Source organism: Bubalus kerabau, chromosome 3, assembly GCF_029407905.1.
Source record: "Bubalus kerabau isolate K-KA32 ecotype Philippines breed swamp buffalo chromosome 3, PCC_UOA_SB_1v2, whole genome shotgun sequence".
Lineage (NCBI taxonomy): Eukaryota > Metazoa > Chordata > Mammalia > Artiodactyla > Bovidae > Bubalus > Bubalus kerabau.
In genome coordinates, this window is record NC_073626.1 from 115,720,327 (window position 1) to 115,745,605 (window position 25,279).

The 25,279-nt window shown below is 38.1% G+C and overlaps 1 protein-coding gene across 16 annotated transcripts in view; it reads left to right on the forward strand.

Annotated features, from left to right (window-relative positions):
- The window catches only part of ZRANB3 (zinc finger RANBP2-type containing 3), a 300,187-nt gene that overhangs the window by 109,470 nt on the left and 165,438 nt on the right, over window positions 1-25,279 (forward strand). For 15 of the 16 annotated variants that reach the window (XM_055572729.1, XM_055572728.1, XM_055572727.1 and 12 more), the window contains one exon: window positions 6,963-6,981. The exons of the other annotated variant lie outside the window; for it this stretch is intronic. In XM_055572729.1, the coding sequence (XP_055428704.1) occupies window positions 6,963-6,981 (19 nt within the window). The remainder of the gene's footprint in view (window positions 1-6,962; window positions 6,982-25,279) is intronic. 16 annotated transcript variants of the gene reach the window in all.

Sequence of the window (25,279 nt, forward strand, 5' to 3'; positions counted from 1 at the left end):
TTTTTTTATGAAAATGGAAAACTGAACTGCTTGTTAAATTCAGATAAAATTGTATAGCTATTGGCATACCAAACCAGGTTTGACAAATAAAATGCATATTCTTTAATGAAGGTTTTCATTTTAGCTGTAGGTTAAAGTCCCTATAATATGGATTGTATTTGCTATTTCCCAGTGGGAGAAAAAAACTGTTTATATTTCCATAGATATAATGTAATTCTGTGTAATAATGTGATAAGGGGCAGTCCTTCATTTACAAATGAAGTTTAGGCTTTAGTTTCATTCAGATATGATATAAAATTTCTATGAAGTGAGAAATTGGATTAGCTATATTTTCACTTTTTATATTATGGTCTCCATCAGTCATTTTTATTGTTTTCCTTCTCAATGTTGACTCCATGCCCATTGTTCGGGTTTCCAACATGTTATATGGCTACTTCCCTATTTTTAGTTTTTCTCTTGTTTTTTGCTACCAAAATTCCTTTCTGATTACTCTGTATCTGTTGCCTCCCGTTTTTTTTTTTTTTTAAACTATCCACAATCCTCTTAACAAATGAGAACTGCAAGTGAGCTTACATATGAGCTTAGTATGGTGTCCTTTTAGTCATCCTTTGCAGCATTTGACACTGTTAACCCATTTACCCTGTTTTGAAATGTGTATCCCCTGGACTTCTTAGTCCCTGAACCTTGTTCTCTACCTCCATAAATATTTTTAGTTCCTTCCCTTTGCTTTCAGAATAAGAGTGGTTCCCAAGGTTGTAGGCATGAAAAAAATTCCTTCCTTTTTTTTTTTTTTTTACAGTTTTTGCAGGAGAACCCCATTCTTTTCTACTTCTTCTGTTACCATCTTCTACTTCTTCTGTTACCATCTTCATGCATAGCTACTTGACCATTTTTATTTGTTGTCTTAACTTGATTGCCAAGTGTCTGATCCACAGATGTTACACTCATAGAGTCAGTGATTGGGTTATGTATAGTATTTTGTCTTTTTAAAATATCTTCTCTGTTCCCCACTTTTCTTTTGAGCAGTAGTACTACCATATTTATGTGTTCCCCGTACAGAATAATTCCTTTAGACAGTAATCTCTACTCAGTCTCTGCCCTTCTTCTCTTTCCATTGTCTCCTGAACCCTTTCATGTGAGGCTTTTGTTCCCTACTGTTCTATCAAAGTTGCTCTTGTCAGGGCTGTGAATGATCTCTTCCCAAATCAAATGATCAATTCTTAGACCGCATTTCACTAGACTTGTCAGCAGCATTTGTCATAGTTGTTCATTAGCGCCTTCCCAAAACAGTTTCTTAACTTGGCCTCAAGGTCACTACATTCTTCTTGTATCTTTTTATATTACTGGATCCTCCTCAGTTTCCTTTGCTGGATCTTTCTCCCTTTTGTGACCTCTTATTGTTGGAGCGCTCCAGGGCTCTCTGTCAATAGCTCTCTTCTTCTTAGGTGATCCCATTTAGTCTCCTGACTTTAAATATCACCAGTTTGGTTTTCTGGAGTTCCCTGGTGGCTCAGTGGTAAAGAATCTGCCTACCACTACAGGAGATGTGGATTTGATCCCTAGGTTAGGAAGATCCACTGAAGAAGGAAATGGCAATTTACTTCAGTATTCTTGCCTGGAAAATCCCATAGACAGAGGAGCCTGGTGGGCTACTTAGTCCGTGGGATTGCAGAAGAGTTGTAGACAACTTAGTGACTAAACAACAAGAACAAATTTAGTATTCTGCTTTAGAATAATTTTAGTACTCCCTCTCTGTTGTTACCACCCTTCAGTTTTGCACTTTCAGATTGCAGAATGAGGTCCTTCCACTTGCAGAGTCTTCATTTAGAATATACATCATCCACTCAGTTCACGTATATATAGTTTCATTGCCAATCACATTTCCTTTTCGTCTTCTATCTTGAATCTGTATTCAGTTCAGTTCAGTTCAGTCCCTCAGTCGTGTCCGACTCTTTGCGACCCCATGAATCGCAGCACTCCAGGCCTCCCTGTCCATCACCGACTCCCGGAGTTCACTCAGACTCACGTCCATTGAGTCAGTGATGCCATCCAGCCATCTCATCCTCTGTCGTCCCCTTCTCCTCCTGCCCCCTATCCCTCCCAGCAACAGAGTCTTTTCCAATGAGTCAACTCTTTGCATGAGGTGGCCAAAGTACTGGAGTTTCAGCTTTAGCATCATTCCTTCCAAAGAACACCCAGGGCTGATCTCCTTCAGAATGGACTGGTTGGATCTCCTTGCAGTCCAAGGGACTCTCAAGAGTCTTCTCCAACACCACATCAATTGCATCTCTTTCAATGCATCTTTCAAAAGCATCAATTCTTTGGCACTCAGCTTTCTTCACAGTCCAACTCTCGCATCCATACATGACCACAGGAAAAACCAGAGCCTTGACTAGACGAACCTTTGTTGGCAAAGTAATGTCTGTGCTTTTGAATATGCTATCTAGGTTGGTCATAACTTTCCTTCCAAGGAGTAAGCATCTTTTAATTTCATGGCTGCAGTCACCACCTGCAGTGATTTTGGAACCCAGTTGTTTGGTTATTTTTCTCAAATATTTTTCTTCAAATGGTTTGCCTAAGTGATATAATCTTGGCGATCTTGATTAGCTGCATGTCTCTTTGCCATCCCACCCACTCCAGTGTTCTTGCCTGGAGAATCCCAAGGACAGAGGAGCCTGGTAGGCTGCTGTCTCTGGGGTCGCACAGAGTCAGACACGACTGAAGTGACTTAGCAACTGGATATAAGATTCATGAGTTCTGCTTTCCTTTCAAGTAGTCTAGATTAGTTTCCATTGTTTTTTAGTTTTCTGATGTTGATGATAAAAGTGCAATGCAGTTGGTTTTTTTCCCTTTATTGATAATTTTTCTTTCAGTCTGAATACTTACAAGGTTTTCTTTTTATTCATAAGATTAATGAATTTTATGAGGATGTGAGTAGATATTTGTCTTTTCTTTTCAGCTCACCCCGAAATGTGGTTCTCCATTTCGGTTATCCATCAGAGGTGTTTTCTTTAGCCCAAAGAAATTTTCTTTTATTTACTTAATTTTTGCTTCTCCTTCATATATTGTGTCCTTTCTCCTTTTGAACAATTTTTCACATTAGTTTTCAGGTTCTGTTCTTCAAGTGTTTTTTCTTTGCACTTCATCTCGTAGTCTACTGATTTAGCTGTCAGTAATAATCATCTTTTTAAAAAATTTATATACTCATTTTAGTTTGGAAATCATGGAAGGGAGTGTGTGTGTTTGTTGCATTAGAATTTATTTAGGTGCTATAACAATTTTTGTGCAGGTGTTTAGTCTTTCTAGCAGTGCTATTTCACTAGATATATATTCTGATTATTTACTTGTATTCTGCTCTTTCAGATGATGGGGCCTCTCACATGATCAGTTATTTTTCTATGATTGTTATTGTTGTTGTTCAGTTGCCAAGTTGTGTCTGACTCTTTGAGACCCCATGGACTGCAGCCCACCAGGCTTCCCTGTCCCTCATCATCTCCCGGAGTTTGCCCAAGTTCATGTCCATTGAATCGGTGATGCCATCCAACTGTCTCTCATCCTCTGTCATGCTCTTCTCCTTCTGTCTTCAGTCTTCACCAGGGTCTTTCCCAGTGAGTCAGCTGTCCACATCAGGTGGCCAAAGTTTTGGAGCTTCAGCTTCAATGATGACTGTTTCTATGACAGCTCATTGGAAATCAAGTCTGGTTGCTGAACTATTGTAAATAGCAGGACTGCCAGAGGTTGGGACAGATATAGTGCCTAAATTTGAAGGACAGTCAGCCCCACTAGAAGTACCTGAAGGAAGCTCAGTGCCCTTTGATGTACTTGAACTATCCTGGTTTCCAAAGTTCGGAAGACCCACCTGTCTCATGTTAGGAGAATCCAGCATAACCAGAGGGCTGGAAGACAATCTTACAACTGGGGTCTTCAGATACTTAAAAGCCAAGCCAAGGCAGTGATCCACAGCCATCAGTCGTGTCAGTTGTTGCCCAGGGCTCTGATGCTATTTTTCAGTCGGTTAACCACCCATGGGGTGACTTAGCTGCCTAACAGTTTGCTCTGATGTTACTTCACTAGAGTCATAAACCTCATCTAGCAGCCTGCAGGTCACAGTAGCTGCTTAACTTTAGAAAGTTAAGGAACTTGGAGTTGGGCATAGAAAACAAGCCACAGTCAAGGTGTTATATTACAGACTATCCTTGATCCTTTCTCATTCCAATGCCTTTACATTCTAATGACTCTCAGATTTATTATATCAGTCCCTGCTATTCCCCTGACTCACATATCCCGTGCCCCACCCAACAGTACAACTGGAGTATCTAATGGATACCAGAAAGGCTATAGATCCAAACCTTTTTTTTTTAATCTTGCTGCAACTTGCAGGATCTTAGCTCCCCAACCAGGGATTGAACTCTGCCCCCTGAAGTGGAAGCATGGAGTCCTAACCACTGGACCACCAGGGAAGTCCCCCAAACAGAACTTTTGATTGTGATCTCCAAACCTGCTGTTCTCCCCACCCTTCCCTTCTCAGTGAATGCATTACCACCATTTTTTCACAGTTAATTGCTTAAGCCAGTATCTTAAGATTCATTTTTGACTTCTTTCCCCTGCTTCATATCCATGATATCTCTATCCCAATTGTTCAGCATATCCTATTGACTGTGCTTTCAAAATGTGTCTAAACTGAGCACTTTTCACCGACTCTGTCTCTATCATGCATCCATATATTGTTGTTCCTCTCCTGTTCTACTTCAGGTGCCTCCTATCTGCTCTCTCTGTTTCTGCTCTTGTCCTCTATAGTTTATTCTCTAGAAGCCAGAGTAATGTTTTTAAAAAGCAAAACTAATACAATTATGTAAAGTTTAAAAATAAAATAAAATAAAATAAAAAAAGTTAAATGTTGCTTACTTCCAAAGGATTCTAAGGAAATCTAGACTTCATGCCATTGCTTATGGCTGTCCATGGTCAGGACCTAAGGTGCTTCCAACCTTATTTTCTACCATTTGCCATGACTCAGTGCATTTTAATCACATTAGACTCCCTCCGTTTGCTTAACTACATCATAACCATCTTATCTCAGAGCTCTTGCATTTGCTCATTGCTTTGTTTAGAGTTCTCTTCCTCCAGATTTTCTCATGATTCCCTTCCTCATTAAATTTGTGACAGCTTATTCAGATCTGTTTGAATTGCTTTATCGTAAAGATTATTCCTGACCACTATATAAAGTAGATACTCCCTTACTTCCCTATTCCACTTAGCTTGTTTCAGTTTTTTTAATGGCACATATCACCACTAAGATCATTTATTTGTTCATTGTCAGAAGTTCTTCCAGTCACCCTTTATGAGGAAAAACCTTTAAATGCTCTATCCCTAGGACTTGGGCTTCCCAGGTGGCTCAGTGGTAAAGAATCTGCCTGCCAATGCAAGAGCCGCAGGTTTGATCTGGGTCTTGAAGATCCCCTGGAGGAGAAAATAGCAACCCACTCCAGTATTGTTGCTAGGGAAATCCCATGGAAGAGGAGGCCAGCGGGCTACAGTCCATGGGGTCGCAAAGAGTCTAACACAATTGAGCACACAAACTTATGGCAGTGCTAGTTACATAATGTTGTTCAGTCACTAAGTTGGGTATGACTCTGCAACCCCATGAACTGCAGCAGCCAGGCTTCCCTGTCCTCCCCTGTGTCCCAGAGTTTGCTCAAACTCATGTCCATTGAGTCGGTGATACCATCCAACCATCTCATCCTCTGTCACTCCCTTCTCTTCCCTATTGAGTTACTTAACAGGCACTCAATAAATAATATATACTTCAAATGACATCTTTACCAAATTTGAATTGGATGTTAAAATGAAAAAGTAGGTATACATGTAAATCTTCCTGGAAATAAGTCATATTTTTCAACGTATTGCTTTTTAGTTTTCTACTTTTCCAGCCTGTTTGCAAAAATGTAATAAACTTGTTACTCTTGCATATGTTTTAAATTTCAGTTAGACTATTTGTATTTTATTTTCCCATAAAAACTTAATATGTAACCTACCATCTTTTTTTCATTTTAAGAACAAAATTCCATTTTACCTGTAGGTTATTTCTTAATAATATATTTATTACCAAATTCTTAATTTGTGTTTTATGTTAAAAGAAAGCATGTAATATAGTATAATGTCAAGGCTTTTGGGATTAAAGGAAGGAGAAAAATGCAAATAGGGACTTTTTCCTTTCTGATTTTTATAATAATCCAGTTTTTCTTTTTTTTTTCCCAAATTTCCTGGATATCACCTTGGTTAAGAGATTGGTTTTTCCCCTTATGATGTACTCACTGTCTCTGAAGGACCCCTTGTGATCTGGACCATATCTGCTATCCTTTGTTTTGTTCTTTGCTTTTTTCTTCTAATTATGACCTTAGTTTATGCCCCTGTCCTCAATTTCCAGTGGATAGAATTTACTTCTGTAGGTTAATAAGGAAGAATAAGGAGGAGAAAATTTAGTGAAATAATAGTAGAATACAAAATTCAGCTTGAAAGTGGCCTAGCATGTATAATATAACATATATTAGTATAATTTTTTGTATAACATGTTAATGCACTTTAATACAGCATCCTTCTAAACTCTAGGGGAGACCAGTAAACCTTACTTACTGGTAAGGAGGGAAGTCATTGGTACAATCACTTGCTGTTTTGCTCACGTTTTCGAAGGGTCATTGTAGCTATCGCCATGGGTGGGCATTGGGAAACAGCATATCTGAAACTAACAGTTCCACATAATCATATGCCGTTGGCAGCTGGAGAGTCTTGTAAGTCAGGAAAGGCCCTTATTCTTACGCACACTTATAAACACCTCTCTCTGGCTTAGTGCTATAATGTGTGAATTGTTTTGTGGCAAGCTACTTAACAACGCTTAATCAAAACTTTTTAAATGGTTGACTTTGGTAATTAAGACATTAATTTGGTTTATTTTTATTTTTTTCCAGGTGTATGGTGGCTGATGAAGTAAGTGTTTTCATGATTTTTATGTGGTTTATAAAATTCCCCAGCCAGTTTTTATTGTCTGCTGTTTACCCTGTACTCTCTCTCATGTGACTGTGCATCTGCATATGGAGAGGAGAGGGGGAGGGCGAGGAGGAGGGTGGCAGGGCAGCAGCAGAGAGAATAAGAATGGGAAAGAGAATGTGCGTGTATGTTTGTGTGTGCATGCATGCAGGGCATGCATTTGGAACATGTTAGAATTAACATTAGTGATCCAAAAATTCTGTATTTGTGGCCTCAGAAGAATGAATGCAACCCCAAACAAAGCTGAACTCTTCTTTACTTGTCAAAATGCTGCTTTCTTAGAACCTGGACTTTTAAGATTTTGCTCTAAAGGTTATTTTTAATTGTTTTGTGTAAGTGTGAAATGTACTATTCAAATGGCATTTTATTGTCACTAATCAGTTTGATACCTTTGAGTGGCATGTACTTGTATATACTCGTATTCAGATTTTTCCACTGAAAGGGAAGCTCTTGCTACATAAGCTGCAGTACTCTGCATACATTCTGAGTAAATTTAAGTCAATAAAGTTCTGATTTTTTATATCATTTTGAAACATGTTTTCATGATATCTTTAATGATAATAGCAAAACATATACATTTAAAAATATATCAGAGATGAAGAAAATGGATACTGAATTTTTTAAAAAGATATGTGAGACCATAAAAATTTCTCCCAATTAGCTATTTTTTAATTTAATTTACATGTAGACTCACCAATGGTGTATCTCTAGGAAAAAAGTAAATAAGAGTATAACATGCAAATGAATGCCAAGCAGAAGGTTGATATACGGCTTCTTGGTGCATGCTGATTTATAATTTCTGAAGTTTTTAGTTTGAACTCTTTATAGACATTTGTTTAGACTAAATGTTACAGTTAGAAACATAGTCATTGCCTGTGAAAAAGTTCAACGGTGTAATTAAAGAGACAGGACATGGACATTTGGAAAAAAAGTAGAAATGTCTATTTTGGAACAAGATGAATTCCGAAAGAATCTACATAAATTTATAGATTTGAGAGTCCAAAATTACTAAAAGAGCCTTATGTTTTTAGTCCCTGAATATGTTTTCACCAAACAGTATAAATTCATACTTCAAAACCTCAAAACTAGGCATAACCATTTTATATAATGTATAAATCGGTGCTGCATATATTGATGTATGTATAAATTATTTTTTAAACAGACCAGTTTTATGTTCACAGTCAATATAACATGCAGTATTATTTAGTAATCTCCTCAAGTGGTTCATGGGGAACATTTTACTGGCTATGACATTGCTACCTTGTTCCTCAATTTGGTGTTACAGTGGTTTGAATATGCCTTAAATGTGCAGAATCATTCATGGATTGAAATAAACATTTGATTAGCACCTGAACTCTGCTTAGCATTTATATTTCCCTGTTTTCTCAGTTAACATTAGACTAAGGATGGTGCATGATGAGTTCACAATGAATGCTTTAGCCAACAAGAGTTTTTCATTATACTCTTCACTTTTCATCACCTATTATTTATAATTATACTTGTCACATGTCTAAGGATTTGTGGTAATCTTTTGAAACTATTATTTTTTAATTTAATAAATTTAAAAGAACCATTTAATATTTCAGTACTTAAAAGAAGATTCCCCTTTTGTGTTCCTCATATCTCCTCCCTTTTCACCAGCATTTTAAAGACTCTTAGTTTTTACACTTATTTGACTTTCCAAAGTTCATTATGTTGAATCCCCTATCAATAAGGTTAATTAAGGAAAAATCCTCAATTTAACATATAAGTACAAAAAGTAGTCACAGAAATAGCATAGTGTTGTAAATTAAATTCTAAGATCACAACTCAAAATATAATAACATCCTCTGTGTTTTGATTGAGTTGAAATGCCATTTCTGTGGAATCTTATTGAGCTAATATGGATGAAAGTGAGTAAATTAAAAGTCTTGAAATAGAAAGAACTTGTATATATGTAAATTATATGAACTCTGGTTTGACCTTCATTTTATTTTCTAATAGTGTTCTCCTTCTCTTGCTCTTATCACAAAACAGTAGTAAAGTCAGAGAAGGAAATGCAGCTTATAATTTTGATTTTAAAATTAAAAAATATATTTTGATATGAATGAATATTTGACTTATCAATAGATAGAGCTTTAGGAGAACAATTTTACATCTGTATTATTAACCTCTTTTATTTTTTTTTTAAATGCTTGAACTTGGAGTCTTGTATAATTTAACTGTCTGCTGTGATCTTTCCTCCCTAGCTTTAGAAGCAAATGACTTCCTTCACTGGTATAACTGCATCCTCTTCTTCTATCTTTCTACTAATGTCTTTTCTAATGTATCAAATCTTTGTGGAATTATATAATCTCTCTATTGCGTATAAAATTGGAATGGTGACTTATTTGTTTGTCTAATTGTGTGATCTTTGAGTATTTATTATAAAACTATGTTTCAGATAACCAACAAAGTTTCAACTTTTAATAAAATTAACTTTGCAGACTTAGCTTAAGCTCTTTTAATTCCTGTTTCCCTTTCTTGGTTTACTGTAGTTAAGTGTTGTCTCAAGAGCTATACAGTAAACATACAGAAACTCTTTTGAAATAGTATTCCTTTAATAATGGAATTTTGGGCCACAGTCTGTAGTCAGGCTCTTGCACTATTACCTTTGCTGTTTCTGAATAGTTTTTTAACCACTGTGTTTTTGTTCTGTTGAAAATGTTTATTCACAGAAAGATTTTAAATGTGAAAAATAACTTCACAGTAACATATACCAGGTAATTCAAGTGGATACACATGAGCAAAATATTAAACCTACACACTTAATACTTATTTTCAGGGATTTAAAGGCAATTATTTTTTGTAGAAGCTTAGTGTTTACAAAATTTTTGTGATGTTCGTTTTTACTTAAGAAAATGAGATTAACATTCTGGGTTTAGATGAATAGCTTAATAATTGCGCAGCTATGGACAAAATGTTGTCAGGACATGGATCTGTCTTCTCTGTGTATTGAATCTATTATCAGAGTCAGAAAATTCCTACTTTCCTCGTTTGTAATATTTTTGTTAGTACTCTACTTTAGTCGTCTCCCCCTACACTTTTCCCTAAGTTTCCTTCCTGTTACTTAAGAAAACATTTGGAGGCAGAGGGATGGTATACCAAATAAAGTATTGCTTTCCTTCCTTTTTCAGAAGAAAAGGAAACCGTTTGTCAAAGCTAAGCCACTTGGCTTGGCTTACTTTGTGACTATTTTGGGATTAATAGATAAATATTTGGAACAGAGACCAGAGACTTATCATTATGGATAATCTTTTTTTTTTTTTTTTTTTTTTTTGGTCAAGATGCTTCTCTGGAAGAGAAGTTTGGAGGGGAAAGGCTGTGGAAACTGTTGAATGCTTGCAGAAGTTTTTCTGGAGGCTGAAGTTTGAAAAGCCTTGTGATTTTCTCTGCAGGCAGAAATCTGTAGGTGTCTCAAAACACCAAAGAACCCCCTTTAGAAGATTATTTTTGAGCAGAATACCTTAAAATTGATACTGTGATATAGACTCTGCCAACATTTTAGGTTTGAGGACTAAGACATTAAACCAAACATGAAGAATTTTAGTTTTCCTTTTACAAAAGCCGACCTTGGTTTGACAAAGTGAGCTGAGACGATAATTTTTATTCCATTTGCTTCTACAAATCCTTCTTTCCCTTTATGAGACCCTAGTGGAATTGAATCTTCTCTGAGATTTTACTGTTTCTGATAAGCAGAAACATAACCCCTTTGGCGTGGTGGTCCATTTTTGTTGAGTGAATAGACTGATTAAAAACTTAATACTTAATTAACACATATGTGCCAGATTCTGTTCTACTGATTTAGATGTATTCATTTATTTCACCTCTGGACAACCCAATAGAATGTTATGATTATTACTACCACCATCATTTTTTAGATGAGAAAGCTGAAGTACAGGTATGTTAACACATGGTAGGAGCTGGTATCGAATCTGAAATAATCCAGCTCCCAAGTCCATTATTGCTGTTCTATACAAAGTCTGCAGGCACCAGACTTTCTATGTTTTGAAAGGATTCTTAAATACAGAAGACTCTGTAAGACACAGTGCTCAAATGGATGAAACTGAATGATAAGTGACAGCATTTGTGCTGTTGAGACTGTTCTCTAAAACGGTATCATTTGCCTGCTTGTTTCTCATTTCTAAGGCCAGCTTTACTATGTTTTGAATGTCCTTTCTTAAAAATAACTTTTAAATTTTAGAATAGTCTTTTTTTTATTTTTTTGGTTGCACTGGGTCTTCGTTGCTGCTTGCAACCTTTCTCTAGTTGTGGAGAGCAGGCGCTACTCTTTGTTGCAGTGCATGGGCTTCTCATTGTGGGGGTTTCTCTTGTTGTGGAGCATAGGCACTAGGCATTGAGCTTCAGTAATTGCAGCAGGTCGACTCTGTATTTGTGGGGTGCAGGCTCCAGGGCACAGGGGCTTTAGTAGTTGTGGCTCATGGGTTCTAGAGCATGGGCTCAGTAGTTGTGGTGAACGGGCTTTAGTTGCTCTGTGGCATGTGGAATCTTCCTGGACCAGGATAGAACCCGTGACCCCTTCAATGGCAGGTAGATTGTTATCCACTGTCTGTCCCACCAGGAAAGTTCAGTAACACTTTTAGTTTTATACAGGTATTGTGAAGATAGTACAGAGAACTCTTTTACGCCCCAAAGCTAGTCCCCCATTATTAGTTACTTTACTATACTAACAGTAATGTGTCTCAATTAATGAACCAATATTCATATATTAGTACTGTTAACTGAAAACCATACTTTATTTAGACATCCTGTGGTTTTTACTGATGTCCTTTTTCTTTTGCAGAAGTCCATCCATGTTTTAAAACATATAACTCCATTATGTGTTTTAAATAGACAGGTTGTTGTTGTTCAGTCGCTCAGTCATGTTCAACTCTGTGACCCCATGGATTGCAGCACGCCAGGCTTCCCTGTCCTTCACCATCTCCCAGAGCTTGCTCAAGCTCATGTCGATTGAGTTGGTGATGCCATCCAACCATCTTGTCCTCTGTTGTCCCCTTTAACTCTTGCCGTCAATCTTCCCCAGCATCAGGGTCTTTTCTAATGAGTTGGCTCTTCACACAGGTGACCAAAGTATTGGAGCTTCAGCTTCAGCATCAGTCCTTCCAATGAATGTTCAGGGTTGATTTCCTTTAGGATTGACTGGTTTGATCTCTTTGCAGTCCAAGGGACCTCAAGAATCTTCTCCAGCACCACAGTTCTAAACATCAATTCTTCGGTGCACAGCCTTCTTTATGGTCCAACTCTCACATCCACATGACTAACCAATAGCTTCTCCTAGTTGTGAGTTTCTCAGACTTCTCTTGTTTTTGAAGACCTTTACAGTCTTGAGAATTAATTGTTTAGTATTTGGTAAAATGTCTCTTAATTGGGATATGTTGTCTGATGGTTTTCTCATGATCAGACTGGGGTAATGTGTTTTGACAAAAAGACCACAGAGGTGAAGTGCCATTGTCACCATGTAATAGCAAGGGTACATAATATCAATTTAACTTATCACTATTGATGTTAACCTTGAATACCTGGCTTGATGTAATGTTTGTCAGGGTTTTACCCTGTATAATTACTGGGTTTATTGTTGCTGTTCCTTCCCATACTGTGTTTTTTGAAAGAAAATAACTGTATGTAGCCCATACTTAAGGAATGGGGATTTATGTTCTACTTCCTTAAAGGCAGAGTAAATATATAAATTGGGCTACCCTGGTGGCTCAGTGGTAAGGAATCTGCCAACCAATACAGGAGACACAGGTTCAATCCCTGGAGAAAATCCAGGAAGATCCCCTGGAGAAGGAAATGGCAAACCACTCTAGTAACTCCAGTATTCTTGCCTGGAATATTCCATGGACAGAGGAACCTGGCAATCTAGGTCACAAAAAGAGTAGGACATAACTGAACTACTAAACAACAACAAATACATAAATTATTTGGAATTCATTTGTTCACTCACTTACTTTACTGTCTATTTATATATGTAGGACTCATGGACATTCATCTTATGTTTTGGGTTATTATCAGTACTTTTAAATTGTGTTACGCAAATGGTTCCAGCTTTGGCCGTTGGGAATCTTTTAATTCACTCCTGTGTTCCATGACATGCCTGCTTCTCTATAGGTTGTTCTGTTTGGGGTTTTGTGTTTTCTTTGTTTTTTTGGTTTTTTTTTTTTTTTCAGTATTTTCTTACTTTCTGGCACTATAAGATGCTCCAGGGTTCTCTTGTATATTTCCTACCACAGTCCTTGAATCGGCCGTTTCTGCAGGAAATCCTGGTTCTTCTTATTGGAGAAAGATACTGGAATCAGATCTAGGTGGTAGGTGTGCTCATTTTTACTGAAGTGTCATTTCTTCTAGATCCTCTCAGCTGACAGAAGTGAAAGTGAAGTCACTCAGTCGTTTCCGACTCTTTGTGACCCTGTGGACTGTAGCCCACCAGTCTCCTCCCTCCATGGGATTCTCCAGGCAAGAATACTGGAGTGGGTTGCCATTTCCTTCTCCAGGGGATCTTCCTGACCCAGGGATCGAACCCGGGTCTCCCGCATTGCAGGCAGATGCTTTAACCTCTGAGTCATGTGTGTGTATGCACATATTTATAGATATTTATCTATGCAACCAGCTGTTATCTGTATTTAAGCTAAACATGAATTCTTGATTTCTCCAGCTCTAATCCTTTACCGCATGGATCATTCTATCTTTTCCCCTTGCTTAACTGTAACTTCCCATTCCATCAGTGAGAATCTTAGCTCCCACCATCTGATATCTCTTTAATTAATTATGCATTTCTAGTATACAAGCATGGTGGTTTCAGTATTATTAACCTGTACCCTCACAGGAAAGAAAATTATTAACTAGAGTTCAGTGCTTATGTATAGTTCCTTTTACCTTTATTTTTACAGGTTCCATTCATTTTCAGAATTATTTCTCTTTGTGATCCAGTGAAGTTGTTTCATACACTTATAATACATTCCAATTATTGTGTCACACATTACATTGCATCATGAGATCTTCTCACCTCCTAAATTATTTTCAGATTTTGTATATATATCAAAGTTTACTTTTTGTAATGAATTATAATGTTCTGTGGATTTTCACAAGTACTTAATGTCTTTTAGGCACCATTGCAGTATAATACAGAATAATTTTACTGCTCTAAATAATCCCCTATGCTTCACTTACTTAATTCCATTCAGACCAAAACCCCCAACAACCAAAGATATGTTTAATGATGCTGTCACTTTGCGTTTTCCAGAGTGTCATACGATTGGCAGTATACAGTTTATAGATTTTTCAGACTGACTTTTTTCACTTAGCCTTATGCATTTAGGTTTCAACCATGTCTTTTTGTGGCTTGATAGCTTTTCTTTTTATCACTGAATAAAATTCCATGATATGGATGTGCCACGGTTTTGTTTTTCCATTCACCAAGATGAAGGGATGTATTTGTTGCATCCAGTTTTGACAGTTATGTAGGTATTTGTGTGGATATAATCAATTGAGTAACTATCTAGGAGTGCAATTGCTAGATTATATGGTGTGTTAGTTTCCTAGGGGTGCCATGAGAAAGAACCACAAACTTGGTGGCTTAAAACAATAGAAATTTATCCTCTCTCAGTTCTAGAGGCTGGAAGTCTGAAATCAAGGTGTCAGGAAGTTTGTTTTTTTCCGAGGGTTCTGAGGAAAATCTCTTTGAAGCCTTTCTCCTGGCTTCAGATGTAGGTCGGCAGCCTTTGTCATTTCTGGGGTTGTAGATGTATCACTTCAATCCCTACCTCCTTTTTCATGAGGCATTCTCCCCTTCTCTCTGTCTGTCTCTAATCCTCTTGAAAGAACATTAGTCAGATTGGATTAATGGCTTACCCTACTGTGATATGACATTCTCTTCACTAATTACATCTGCACAACCCTTTATCCAAAAAAGGTCATGTCCTGAAATACTGATTGGGTAGGACTTCAATCTATCTTTTGGTGAGCAGACACACAATTCAACCCATAATGTGTGGTGAGAATATGTTCACTTCTGTCAAAAACCGTCAAACTGTCTTTAGAAGTGGCTGTACCATTTGGCATTCCCACTAGTTGTGAGTGAGAATTCCCCTTCCCCTGCATTTTCACCAGCAGTTGGTAATGTCCGTTTAAAAAAGATTAAAAAACATTTTTTTAGCCATTGTACTACGTATAGTAGAATTTCATTGTTCTTTTAATTTCCAGTACTCTAATAACTAATGATTTTGAGCATCCTTCCATTTGTTTATTTGCCATCTATGAATCTTCTTTGGCATGGTCTTTGTTCAGTTCTTTTGCCCATGTTTTAATTAGATTATTTTTGTTGCTATTGAGTTCTAAGAGTTCTTTGTATATTTTAGGTAAAAGTCTTTATCAGATATGTGATTTGCAAGTATTTTCTCAAGTGACTTTGACGTATCTTTTCATTGTTTTAAAAGTTTCTTTCACAGAGCAGAAGTTTTTACCTTTAATAAAATACAACCTATCAACTGTTTCTTTCATTGATTGCCCTTTTGGTCTTATTTCTCATTGCCAAACCCAAGCCACCTAGATCTTCTCCTATGTTACCTTCTAGAAGTTTTATAGTGTTACAATACACTTTGGTCTATGATTGATTTGGGGTATAAAGTTCAGTTCAGTTCAGTCACTCAGTCATGTCCGACTCTTTGTGACCCCATAAATCACAGCACGCCAGGCCTCCCTGTCCATCACCAACTCCTGGAGTTTACCCAGACTCCTGTTCCTTGAATCGGTGATGCTATCCAGCCATCTCATCCTCTGTTGTCCCCTTCTCCTCCTGCCCCCGATCCCTCCCAGCATCAGGGTCTTTTCCAATGAGTCACCTCTTCACATGAGGTGGCCAGAGTATTGGAGTTTCAGCTTCAGCATCAGTCCTTCCAACGAACACCCAGGACTGATCTCCTTTAGGATGGACTGGTTGGATCTTCTTGCAGTCCAAGGAACTCTCAAGAGTCTTCTCCAGCACCACAGTTCAAAAGCATCAATTCTTTGATGCTCAGCTTTCTTCAGAGTCCAACTCTCACATCCATACATGACCACAGGAAAAACCATAGTCTTGACTAGACGGACATTTGTTGGCAAAGTAATGTCTCTGTTTTTCAATATGCTATCTAGGTTGGTCATAACTTTCCTTTGAAGGAGTAAGTGTCTTTTAATTTCATGGCTGCAATCACCATCTGCAGTGATTTTATAAAGTTAGTGCCTTGAATATTTTTTGTTTTTGCATATCAATGTCTAGTTGTTCCAGCACCATTTGTTGAAAAAATTACTTTTGCTTCTTTTTCAAAGATCAGTGGACTTTATTTCTATGGGTCTATTTCTGTGCTCTTTTGTTCCCAAGACCTGTGTCTATTCTTTTGCCAATACCACACTGTCTTGATTACTATAGCTTTATAATAATCCTTGAAATTTTAGAATCAGTATCTCAGTCTCCATAGACAGCTTGCTGGAATTTTGATTGGTATTACATTGAATTTATAAATAAAGATGGGTGGAATCTATAAATCTATAGATTTATAGACCAAGTTGGGAAGAAACCTCAACAAGGTGAATCTTTAGTCCATGTGAAACTGTTTACCTCAGACTGGGACTTGAACCCAGCTACACCCAGTTAGGCACTTGAACCCAGCCAAAACCCTGCTTAGAACTTGAGCCCACATGGCTGGGACTCGCACCCAACCAAAACCCTGCTTGGGACTTCAACCCATGTGGCTGGGACTTGAACCCAGCCAAAACCCACAGTACCTGGTTTTAGGGCCTAATGAAGCCCAGGTTCTTGATGTCTTTTCCCAGAAAGAATTCAGTGAGAGACAAAGTGATATGTAAGAAATGGTTTTATTCAGATTCAGAGAGAAGCACATTCTACAGAGTGTGAACCGTCACAGAGGGCAAGTGTGGCTGGGAAATGTGGCATGGTTAGTTTTTATAGGCTGGGTAATTTCATATGCTAATGAGTGGGAGGATTATTCCAACCAATTTTGGAAAGGGGTAGAGATTTCCAGGAATTGGGCCACCGCCCACTCCTTGGTCTTTTGACAGTGTCTTGGAACTGACAGTGCCTATGAGCCCCTGGCATGCTAGCATAAGTCCTTTTGAAGGAGGTCATCATTACCACCATTACCCCTAGAATAGTTTAGCCAAACTATAGGGAGAGAACACAGCCTCAATCATGAACAGAAACTTGGATCAAAGATTTACTGAGCGTAGCCCTGCCCATCAGAGCAAGACCCAGATTCCCCCATAGTCAGTCCCTCCCATCAGGAAGCTTCCACAAGCCTCTTAACCTTATCCATCAGACGGAAGACAGAATGAAAACCATAATTACAGAAAACTAACCAAACTGATCACATGAATCACAGCCTTGTCTAACTCAATGCAGCTATGAGCCATGCTGTGTAGGGTCACCCAAGATCATGGTAGACAGTTCTGACAAAACGTGGTCCACTGGAGAAGGCAATGGCAAACCACTTCAGTACTCTTGCCTTGAGAACCCGATGAACAGTATGAGAAGACCAAAAGATATGACACTGAAAGATAAACTCCCCAGGTCGATAGGTTCCCAATATACCACTGGAGAAGAATGGCGAAATAGAGAAAAAGAATGGAGGAATAGCTCCAAAAAGAATGAAGAGGCTGAGCCAAAGCAAAAACGACACCCAGTTGTGGATGTGACTGGTAATGGGAGTAAAATTTGAGGCTGTAAAGAACAGTATTGCATAGGAACCTGGAATGTTAGGTCCATGATCAAGGTAAATTGGAAGTGGTCAAACAGGAGATGGCAAGTGTGAACATTGATGTTTTAAGAATCAGTGAACTAAAATGGACTAGAATGGGCAAATTTAATTCAGATGACCATTATATCTACTACAGTGGGCAAGAAACCTTTAGAAGAAATGGAGTGGCCCTCATAGGTAAAAAAATTAAAAAGAGTCAGAAATGCAATACGTGGGTGCAATCTCAAAAACAACAGTAATCTCTTTTTTGTTTCCAAGGCAAACCATTCAGTGTCACAACAATCCAAGTCTAGGACCCAACCACTAATGCCAAAGAAGCTGAAGTTGAACAGTTCTATGAAGACCTACAAGACCTTCTAGAACTAACGCCCCAAAAGATGTCCTTTTCATCATAGGGGACTGGAATGCCAAAGTAGGAAGTCAAGAGATATCTGGAGTAACAGGCAAGTTTGACCTTGGAGTATAAAATGAAGCAGAGCAAAGGCTAACAGAGTTTTGCCAAGAGAATGCACTGCTCATAGCAAATGCCCTCTTCCAACAACACAAAAGATGACTCTACACATGGACATCACCAGATGGTCAATACCGAAATCAACCGGATTATATTCTTTGCAGCCAAAGATGGAAAAGCTCTATACAGTTGGCAAAAATAAGACCAGCAGCTGACTATGGCTCAGATCATGAACTCCTTATTGCCAAATTCAGCTTTAAATTGAAGAAGTTAGGAAAAACCACTAGACCGTTCAGGTATGACCTAAATCAAATCCGTTATGATTATACAGTGGAAGTGAGAAATAGATTTAAGGGACTAGATCTGATATACAGAATGCCTGAAGGACTATGGACAGAGGTTTGTAACATTGTACAGGAGGCATTGATCAAAACCATCATGAAGAAAAAGAAGTGCAAAAAGGCAAAATGCAAAAAGGTTGTCTGAGGAGGCCTTACATATAGCTGAGAAAAGAAGAGAAGCATAAAGCAAAGGAGAAAAGGAAAGATATACCCATCTGAATGCAGAGTTTCAAAAAAAAGCAAGGAAAGATAAGAAAGCCTTCCTTAAGTGATCAATGTAAAGAAATAAGAGGAAAACAATAAAGTGGGAAAGACTAGAGATTGCTTCAAAAAATTAGAGATACCAAGGAAACATTTCATGCAAAGATGGGCACAAATAAGGCAAAACGGTATGGACCTAACAGAAGCAGAAAATATTAAGAAGAGGTGGCAACAATACACAGAACTGTACAAAAAAGATCCTCATGACCCAGATAACCATGATGGTGTGATCACTCACCTAGAGCTAGACATCCTGGAATGTGAAGTCAAGTGGGTCTTAGGAAGTATCACTAGGAACAAAGCTAGTGGTGGTGATAGAATTCCAGTTGAGCTATTTCAAATCCTGAAAGATGATGCTGTGAATGTGCTGCACTCAATATGCCAGCAAATATGGAAAACTCAGCAGTGGCCACAGGACTGGAAAAGGTCAATTTTCATTCCAATCCCAAAGAAAGGCCATGCCAGAGAATGTTCAAACTACCGCACAATTGCGTTCATCTCACACACTAGTAAAGTAATGCTCAAAATTCTCCAAGCCAGGCTTCAGCAATATGTGAACTGTGAACTCCTGATGTTCAAGCTGGTTTTAGAAAAGGCGGAGGAACCAGAGATCAAATTGCCAACATCCGCTGGATCATGGAAAAAGCAAGAGAGTTCCAGAAAAACATCTATTTCTGCTTTACTGACTATGCCAAAGCCTTTGGCTGTGTGGATCACAATCAACTGTGGAAAATTCTTCAAGAGTTGGGAATACCAGACCACCTTACCTGCCTCCTGAGAAATCTATTTGCAGGTCAAGAAACAACAGTTAGAACCGGATATGTAACAACAGACTGGTCCCACATTGGAAAAGGAGTACGTCAAGGCTGTGTATCAGTCATGTCTGACTCTTTGCAACCCCATGGACTATACGGTTCATGGAATTCTCTAGGCCAGAATACTACAGTGGGTAGCCTTTCCCTTCTCCAGGAGATCTTCCCAACCCAGGGATAGAACCCAAGTCTCCAAGTCTCCCTCATTGCATGTGGACTCTACCAACTGAGCCACAAGGGAAGCCCTTGTGAAATGCCAGAATGGATGAAGCACAACTGGAATCAAGATTGCCAGGAGAAATGTCAACAACCTCAGATATGCAGATGACACCACCCTTATGGTAGAAAGCAAGAGGAACTAAAGAGCTACTTGATGAAAGTGAAAGAGGAGAGTGAAAAAGCTGGCTTAACATTCAAAAAGTGAAGATGACGGCATCTGGTCCCATCACTTCATGGCAAATAGATGGGGAAACAATGGAAACAGTGACGGACTTTTTTTGGGGGGCTCCAGAATCACTGCAGATGGTGACTGCAGCCATGAAATTAAAAGAAGCTTGTTTCTTGAAAGAAAAGCTATGTCAAAGCTATGACAGACCTAGACTGCAAATTAAAAAGCAGAGACATTACTTTCCTGACAAAAGTCCATCTAGACAAAGCTGTGGTTTCTCCAGTAGTCATGTATGGATGTGAGAGTTGGACCATAAAGAAAGCTGAGCGCTGAAGAATTGATGCTTTTGAACTGTGTTGTTGGAGAAGACTCAAGAGTCCCTTGGACTGCAAGGATATCAAACTGCTCAATTCTAAAGCAAGTCTGTCCTGAATATTTATTGGAAGGACTGATGCTGAAGCTGAAACTCCAATACTTTGGCCACCTGATGCGAAGAACTGACTCATTTGAAATCAAAGACCCTGATGCTGGGAAAGACTGAAGGCAGGAAGAGAAGAGGCAACAGGGGATGAGATGGTCGGATGGCATAACCAACTCGATGGACGTGAATTTGAGCAAGCTCCTGTTGCAAAGAGTGGGACACTACTGGAACTGTGTTAGGGAAATTAAGTAAAATAGTCTTTTTAGGCTTCAGAGGCAAAGCAGAGCAGCCTCTGACCTTGCTTCTAACCTGCCTGGACACTGCCCTTCCTGGGAGTGACTATGTGTGACTGCCTGCTGTTAGTGGAAGACTTGCAGCACCATAGATAAGATCAGGAAGGAATCTTGAGATTTTTGAGCCCCTTGAGGGGCCTGACCAACCAAACCCTAGCAATATTCCAAGTTTTACAAGAGAAAACAAACAACATAAAACCGGGCTGCAATTTGGTCACAGATTGATGATGATACCGATTTGAGTCTGTCCTGGAATTATAAGCGGGAACCCCGAACTGCAGCTTTTGAAGTCTCACCCAGAGTGGACGTGCTGCCTGGGACTCTTTCCCAACTGGGACTCCAGATGTGCTATAACTTGGAACTTCCCACCTCTGTTTAAGTCTGGATGTTAGAACCCAATTTAGTGATGTGTCCTCTGCTCTTCCTATTTCTCTTTTCTTTTAATGTTAGTGTATTAAAAGTAAGCTAGTAATTCTCTAATAAATATCTGTTTTGTTTATTTGTATATAACGAGTGGCTTATTTTGTTAGCAAATCCTTTGAACAAACTGTCATGGCCCCTTTTGGGTGTGTCATTTAGCTTGCTGATTGAGGATCAAGTGAAGTGAAGTCGCTCAGTCGTGTCCGACTCTTTGCAGCCCCATGGACTGTAGCCTACCAGGCTCCTCCATCCATGGGAATTTCCAGGCAAGAGTACTGGAGTGGGTTGCCATTTCCTTCTTCAGAGGATTTTCCCAACCCAGGGATCGAACCCTGGTCTCCCGCATTGTAAGCAGGCGCTTTACCGTCTGAGCCACAAGGGAAGTCAAAGTGGACTTGTCTGCCATCTTGGACCCCGTTGATTCTAATCAGTTTATGTTGTGTCCTTGAGCTATGTTATTCTTTCAAAAGTTGTGTCGTGCCCCTTTCCTTTCTGTTACAGAGGAACACAGACTCTCTCTCCATTTATTTAGGAATTCTTTGATTTTTTTTTGCTCATTAGTAAGTTTTTTGTTTTCTAGTGAGGTCTAGTTGACATACACTGTTATAGTTAGTCTCAGGTATACGGCATAATGTTTCGATATTTGCGTGTATTGCAAAACGATCACCACAATAAGTCTAATTGGCATCAGTTGCTATCCAGTTGTTCATTTTTCTCCTTGTGATGAGAACTTTTAAGATCTGCCCTTTTAGTAGCTTTCAGATATACATTACAGTATTATTAATTACAGTCACATAAAGGTATACATTGTATCCCCATGACTTATTTATTTTATAACTTGAAGTTTGTACCTTTGGACTCTCTTTACCCATTTCGTCCACCCCAACCCCATGCCTCTGGCAGCCACCAGTCTGTCCTCTGTATCTATGAACTCTGTTTGTTTGTTTGTTTGATTCCACACATAAATGGAATTATACAATACTTGTCTTTCTTTCTTTGACTTATTTCACTTAGCATAATGCCTGCAAGGTCCATCCATGTTGTGACAAATGACTGAATAATATTCTATTTATGTGTGTGTTGGACACAAGTTATTTGCATGTCTTCGCTATTGTAAATAATGCTGCAATGAAAATGGGAATACATGTATCTTTTTGAGTTAGTGTTTTCATTTCTTTGGATGAATACCCAGAAGTAGAGTTGCTGGATCATGTGATAGTTCTACCTCCAATTTTTTGAGAAACAACCCCCTACAGTGGCTGTACCAATTTTTATTCCTACCAGCAGTGTAGGAGTGTTCCCTTTTCTCCACATCTTCAGCAACACTTTTTATTTCTTACTTTGATAATACCTATTCTAATATGTTGGAGTAGAAAATGGCAACCTACTCTGGTATTCTTGCCTGGAAAATTCCATGGACAGAGAATACTGGCAGGCTACAGTCCATGGGGTTGCAAAAAGTCAGACATGACTTAGTGACTGAACATACACTCAAACTCTAATAGGTAAGAGGTGTTATCTCATTGTGGTTTTGATTTGCATTTCTCTGATGATTAGTTATATTGAGCATCTTTTCACATACTTGTGGGTCATCTGTATATCTTCTTTGGATAAATATCTATTTGTTTTTTTGTCCCTTTTTTAATTGGCTTTTTGTTTTTGTTTGTGGGTCCCTCCACCCCCTGTGGAGCTGTAGGAGTCGTTTGCGTATTTTGGATATTAACCTCTTATTAAATATGTGATTTGTAAGCCCTTTCTTCCATTCTATAGGTTGTTTTCTTATTTTGTTGATGGTTTTGTTTGCTGTGCAGAAGCTTTTTAGTTTGAGGTAATCCCACTTGTTAAGTTTTGCTTTTTTTTTGCCTATGTTTTTGATGTCAAATTCCAAATCATAGGCAAGACTGATCCTCCTGCATTTTCTTCGTTTAAGGTTTCCAATCTTACATTTAAGTCTTTAATTCATTTTAACTTAACTTTGGTGTGTAGTGTAAGATAGTGGTCAAAACTAGTTTTTTGTGTGTGAATAACTGTCCATTTTTTCCAACACTGTTGACTGAAAGGACTATCCTTCCCCTCCGTGTATTCTTGGTTTCTTTATTATAAATTAGTTGATCATATAGGCATGAGTTTATTTTTGCCTCTATTCTGTCCCATTGATCAATATGTCTGTTTTAATGCAAATACAACAGTGCTTTGATTGCTATCACTTTTTGTTGTTTGTCACTAAATATTGTCCCATTCTTTGTGGCTCCGTGAACTGCAACATGCCAAGCTTCCCTGTCCTTCACTGTCTTCTGGACACTGCTCAAATTCATGTCCATTGAGTTGGTGATGCCATCCAACCATCTCATCCTCTGTAGTCCTCTTCTCCTTTTGCCATCAATCTTTGCCAGCATCAGAGTATTTTCCAATGAGTTGGCTTGTCTCATCATGTGACCAAAGTATTTGGAGCTTTAGCTTCAGCATCAGTCCTTGTGATGAATATTCAGGGTTTATTTCCTTTAGTATTGACTGGTTTGATTTCCTTGTAGTCCAAGTGACTCTCAAGAGTCTTCTCCAGTACCACAATTCTAAAGGATCAATTCTTTGTAGATCAGCCTTCTTTATGGACCAACTCTCATATCCACACATGACTACTGGAAAATCTATAGCTTTGATGATAGGGACCTTTGTCAGCAAAGTGATGTCTCTGCTTTTTAATATTCTGTCTAGTTTTGTCATAGCTTTTCTTCCAAGGAATAAGCGTCGTTTAGTTTTGTGGCTATGGTCACCATCCATGCTGATTTTGGAGTCTATGAAAGTAAAATATGTCACTGATTCCACTTTTGCCCCATCTATTTGCCAGGAAGTAATGGGACCAGATGCCATCAAAATCAGGGAGCATGATGCCACAGCTTTGTTCTCTCTTGTGATTTGCATTGGTTTTCAGGGTCTTTTATGGTTTTATATAAATTTTACAATTTTTGTGAATTTTTCTATTTTTTGAAAATTTTCTATTTTGTGAAAAATGCCATTGTACTTTTGATAAGGATTGCACTGAATCTTAAATTGCTTTGGATAATATGGATATTTTAACAATATTAAATTTTCCACTCCTTAAGCATGAAATATCTTTCCTCTTTTTGGTGTTTTCTATTTTTCCATCAGTGTCCTAGTAATTTTTGGAGTAAAGGTCTTTCACCTCCATGGTTAAATTTATTCCAATGTATTTTATTCATTTTGATGTCATTAGTGGTTTTTCCCCCCTATCTCTCTCTCTGGTAATTTGTTGTTAGTGTAATAGAAATGCAACAAATTTTTGTGTATTGATTTTGTATTCTGTAACTTAACTGGGTGTGTTTATTAACACTCATAGTTTCTCGTGGAGTCTTTTGGGTTTTATATATATATAATATGTCTACAATCTATATACCTTTTATATCCTTTTCTTATCTTTGTACTACCTATTTTCTTCTAGGCACAGTGTTGAATAGGAGGTAAGGCAGGACATCCTTGTCTTGTTCTCAGCCTAAGGAGGAAAATGTCCAGTTTTCTTACCATTAAATATGATGTTTGCTGTAGGTATTTTGTAGATAACTCTTTATAACTCTAAAGAATTAAGTGGAGGATATTCCCTTGGCTTCCTAGTTTTCTGAGACCTTTTGTCATGATTGGGATTTGATTTTTATCAACTGTATGTTTTGCATCAGTTGATAAAGTTATATGGTTTTATCTTCTTTAGTCTGTTTCTTTAGTGGATTATATTTATTCATATATAAGTGTTGAACCAGTCTTGCATATGTAGGATAAATTCTACTTGGTCATGGTATATAATTCTTTTTTATACATTCTTAGAGTTGATTTGCTAATATTTTGTTGAGGATTTTTACATCTGTGTACCTACAGAGTATTGATCTGTTGTGTGTGTGCGTGTGTGTGTTTAATTTAATATTGTTTTTGGTTTCAGATAAAGCTGACCTTGTAGAATAAGTTAGGAAGTGTTCCCCTTGTTTTACGAATGTCAAAGCTGAGTCAAATGAAAATAGCTACTCTTTGCTGCTAGAGTTATATTCCTCAAATTCTCC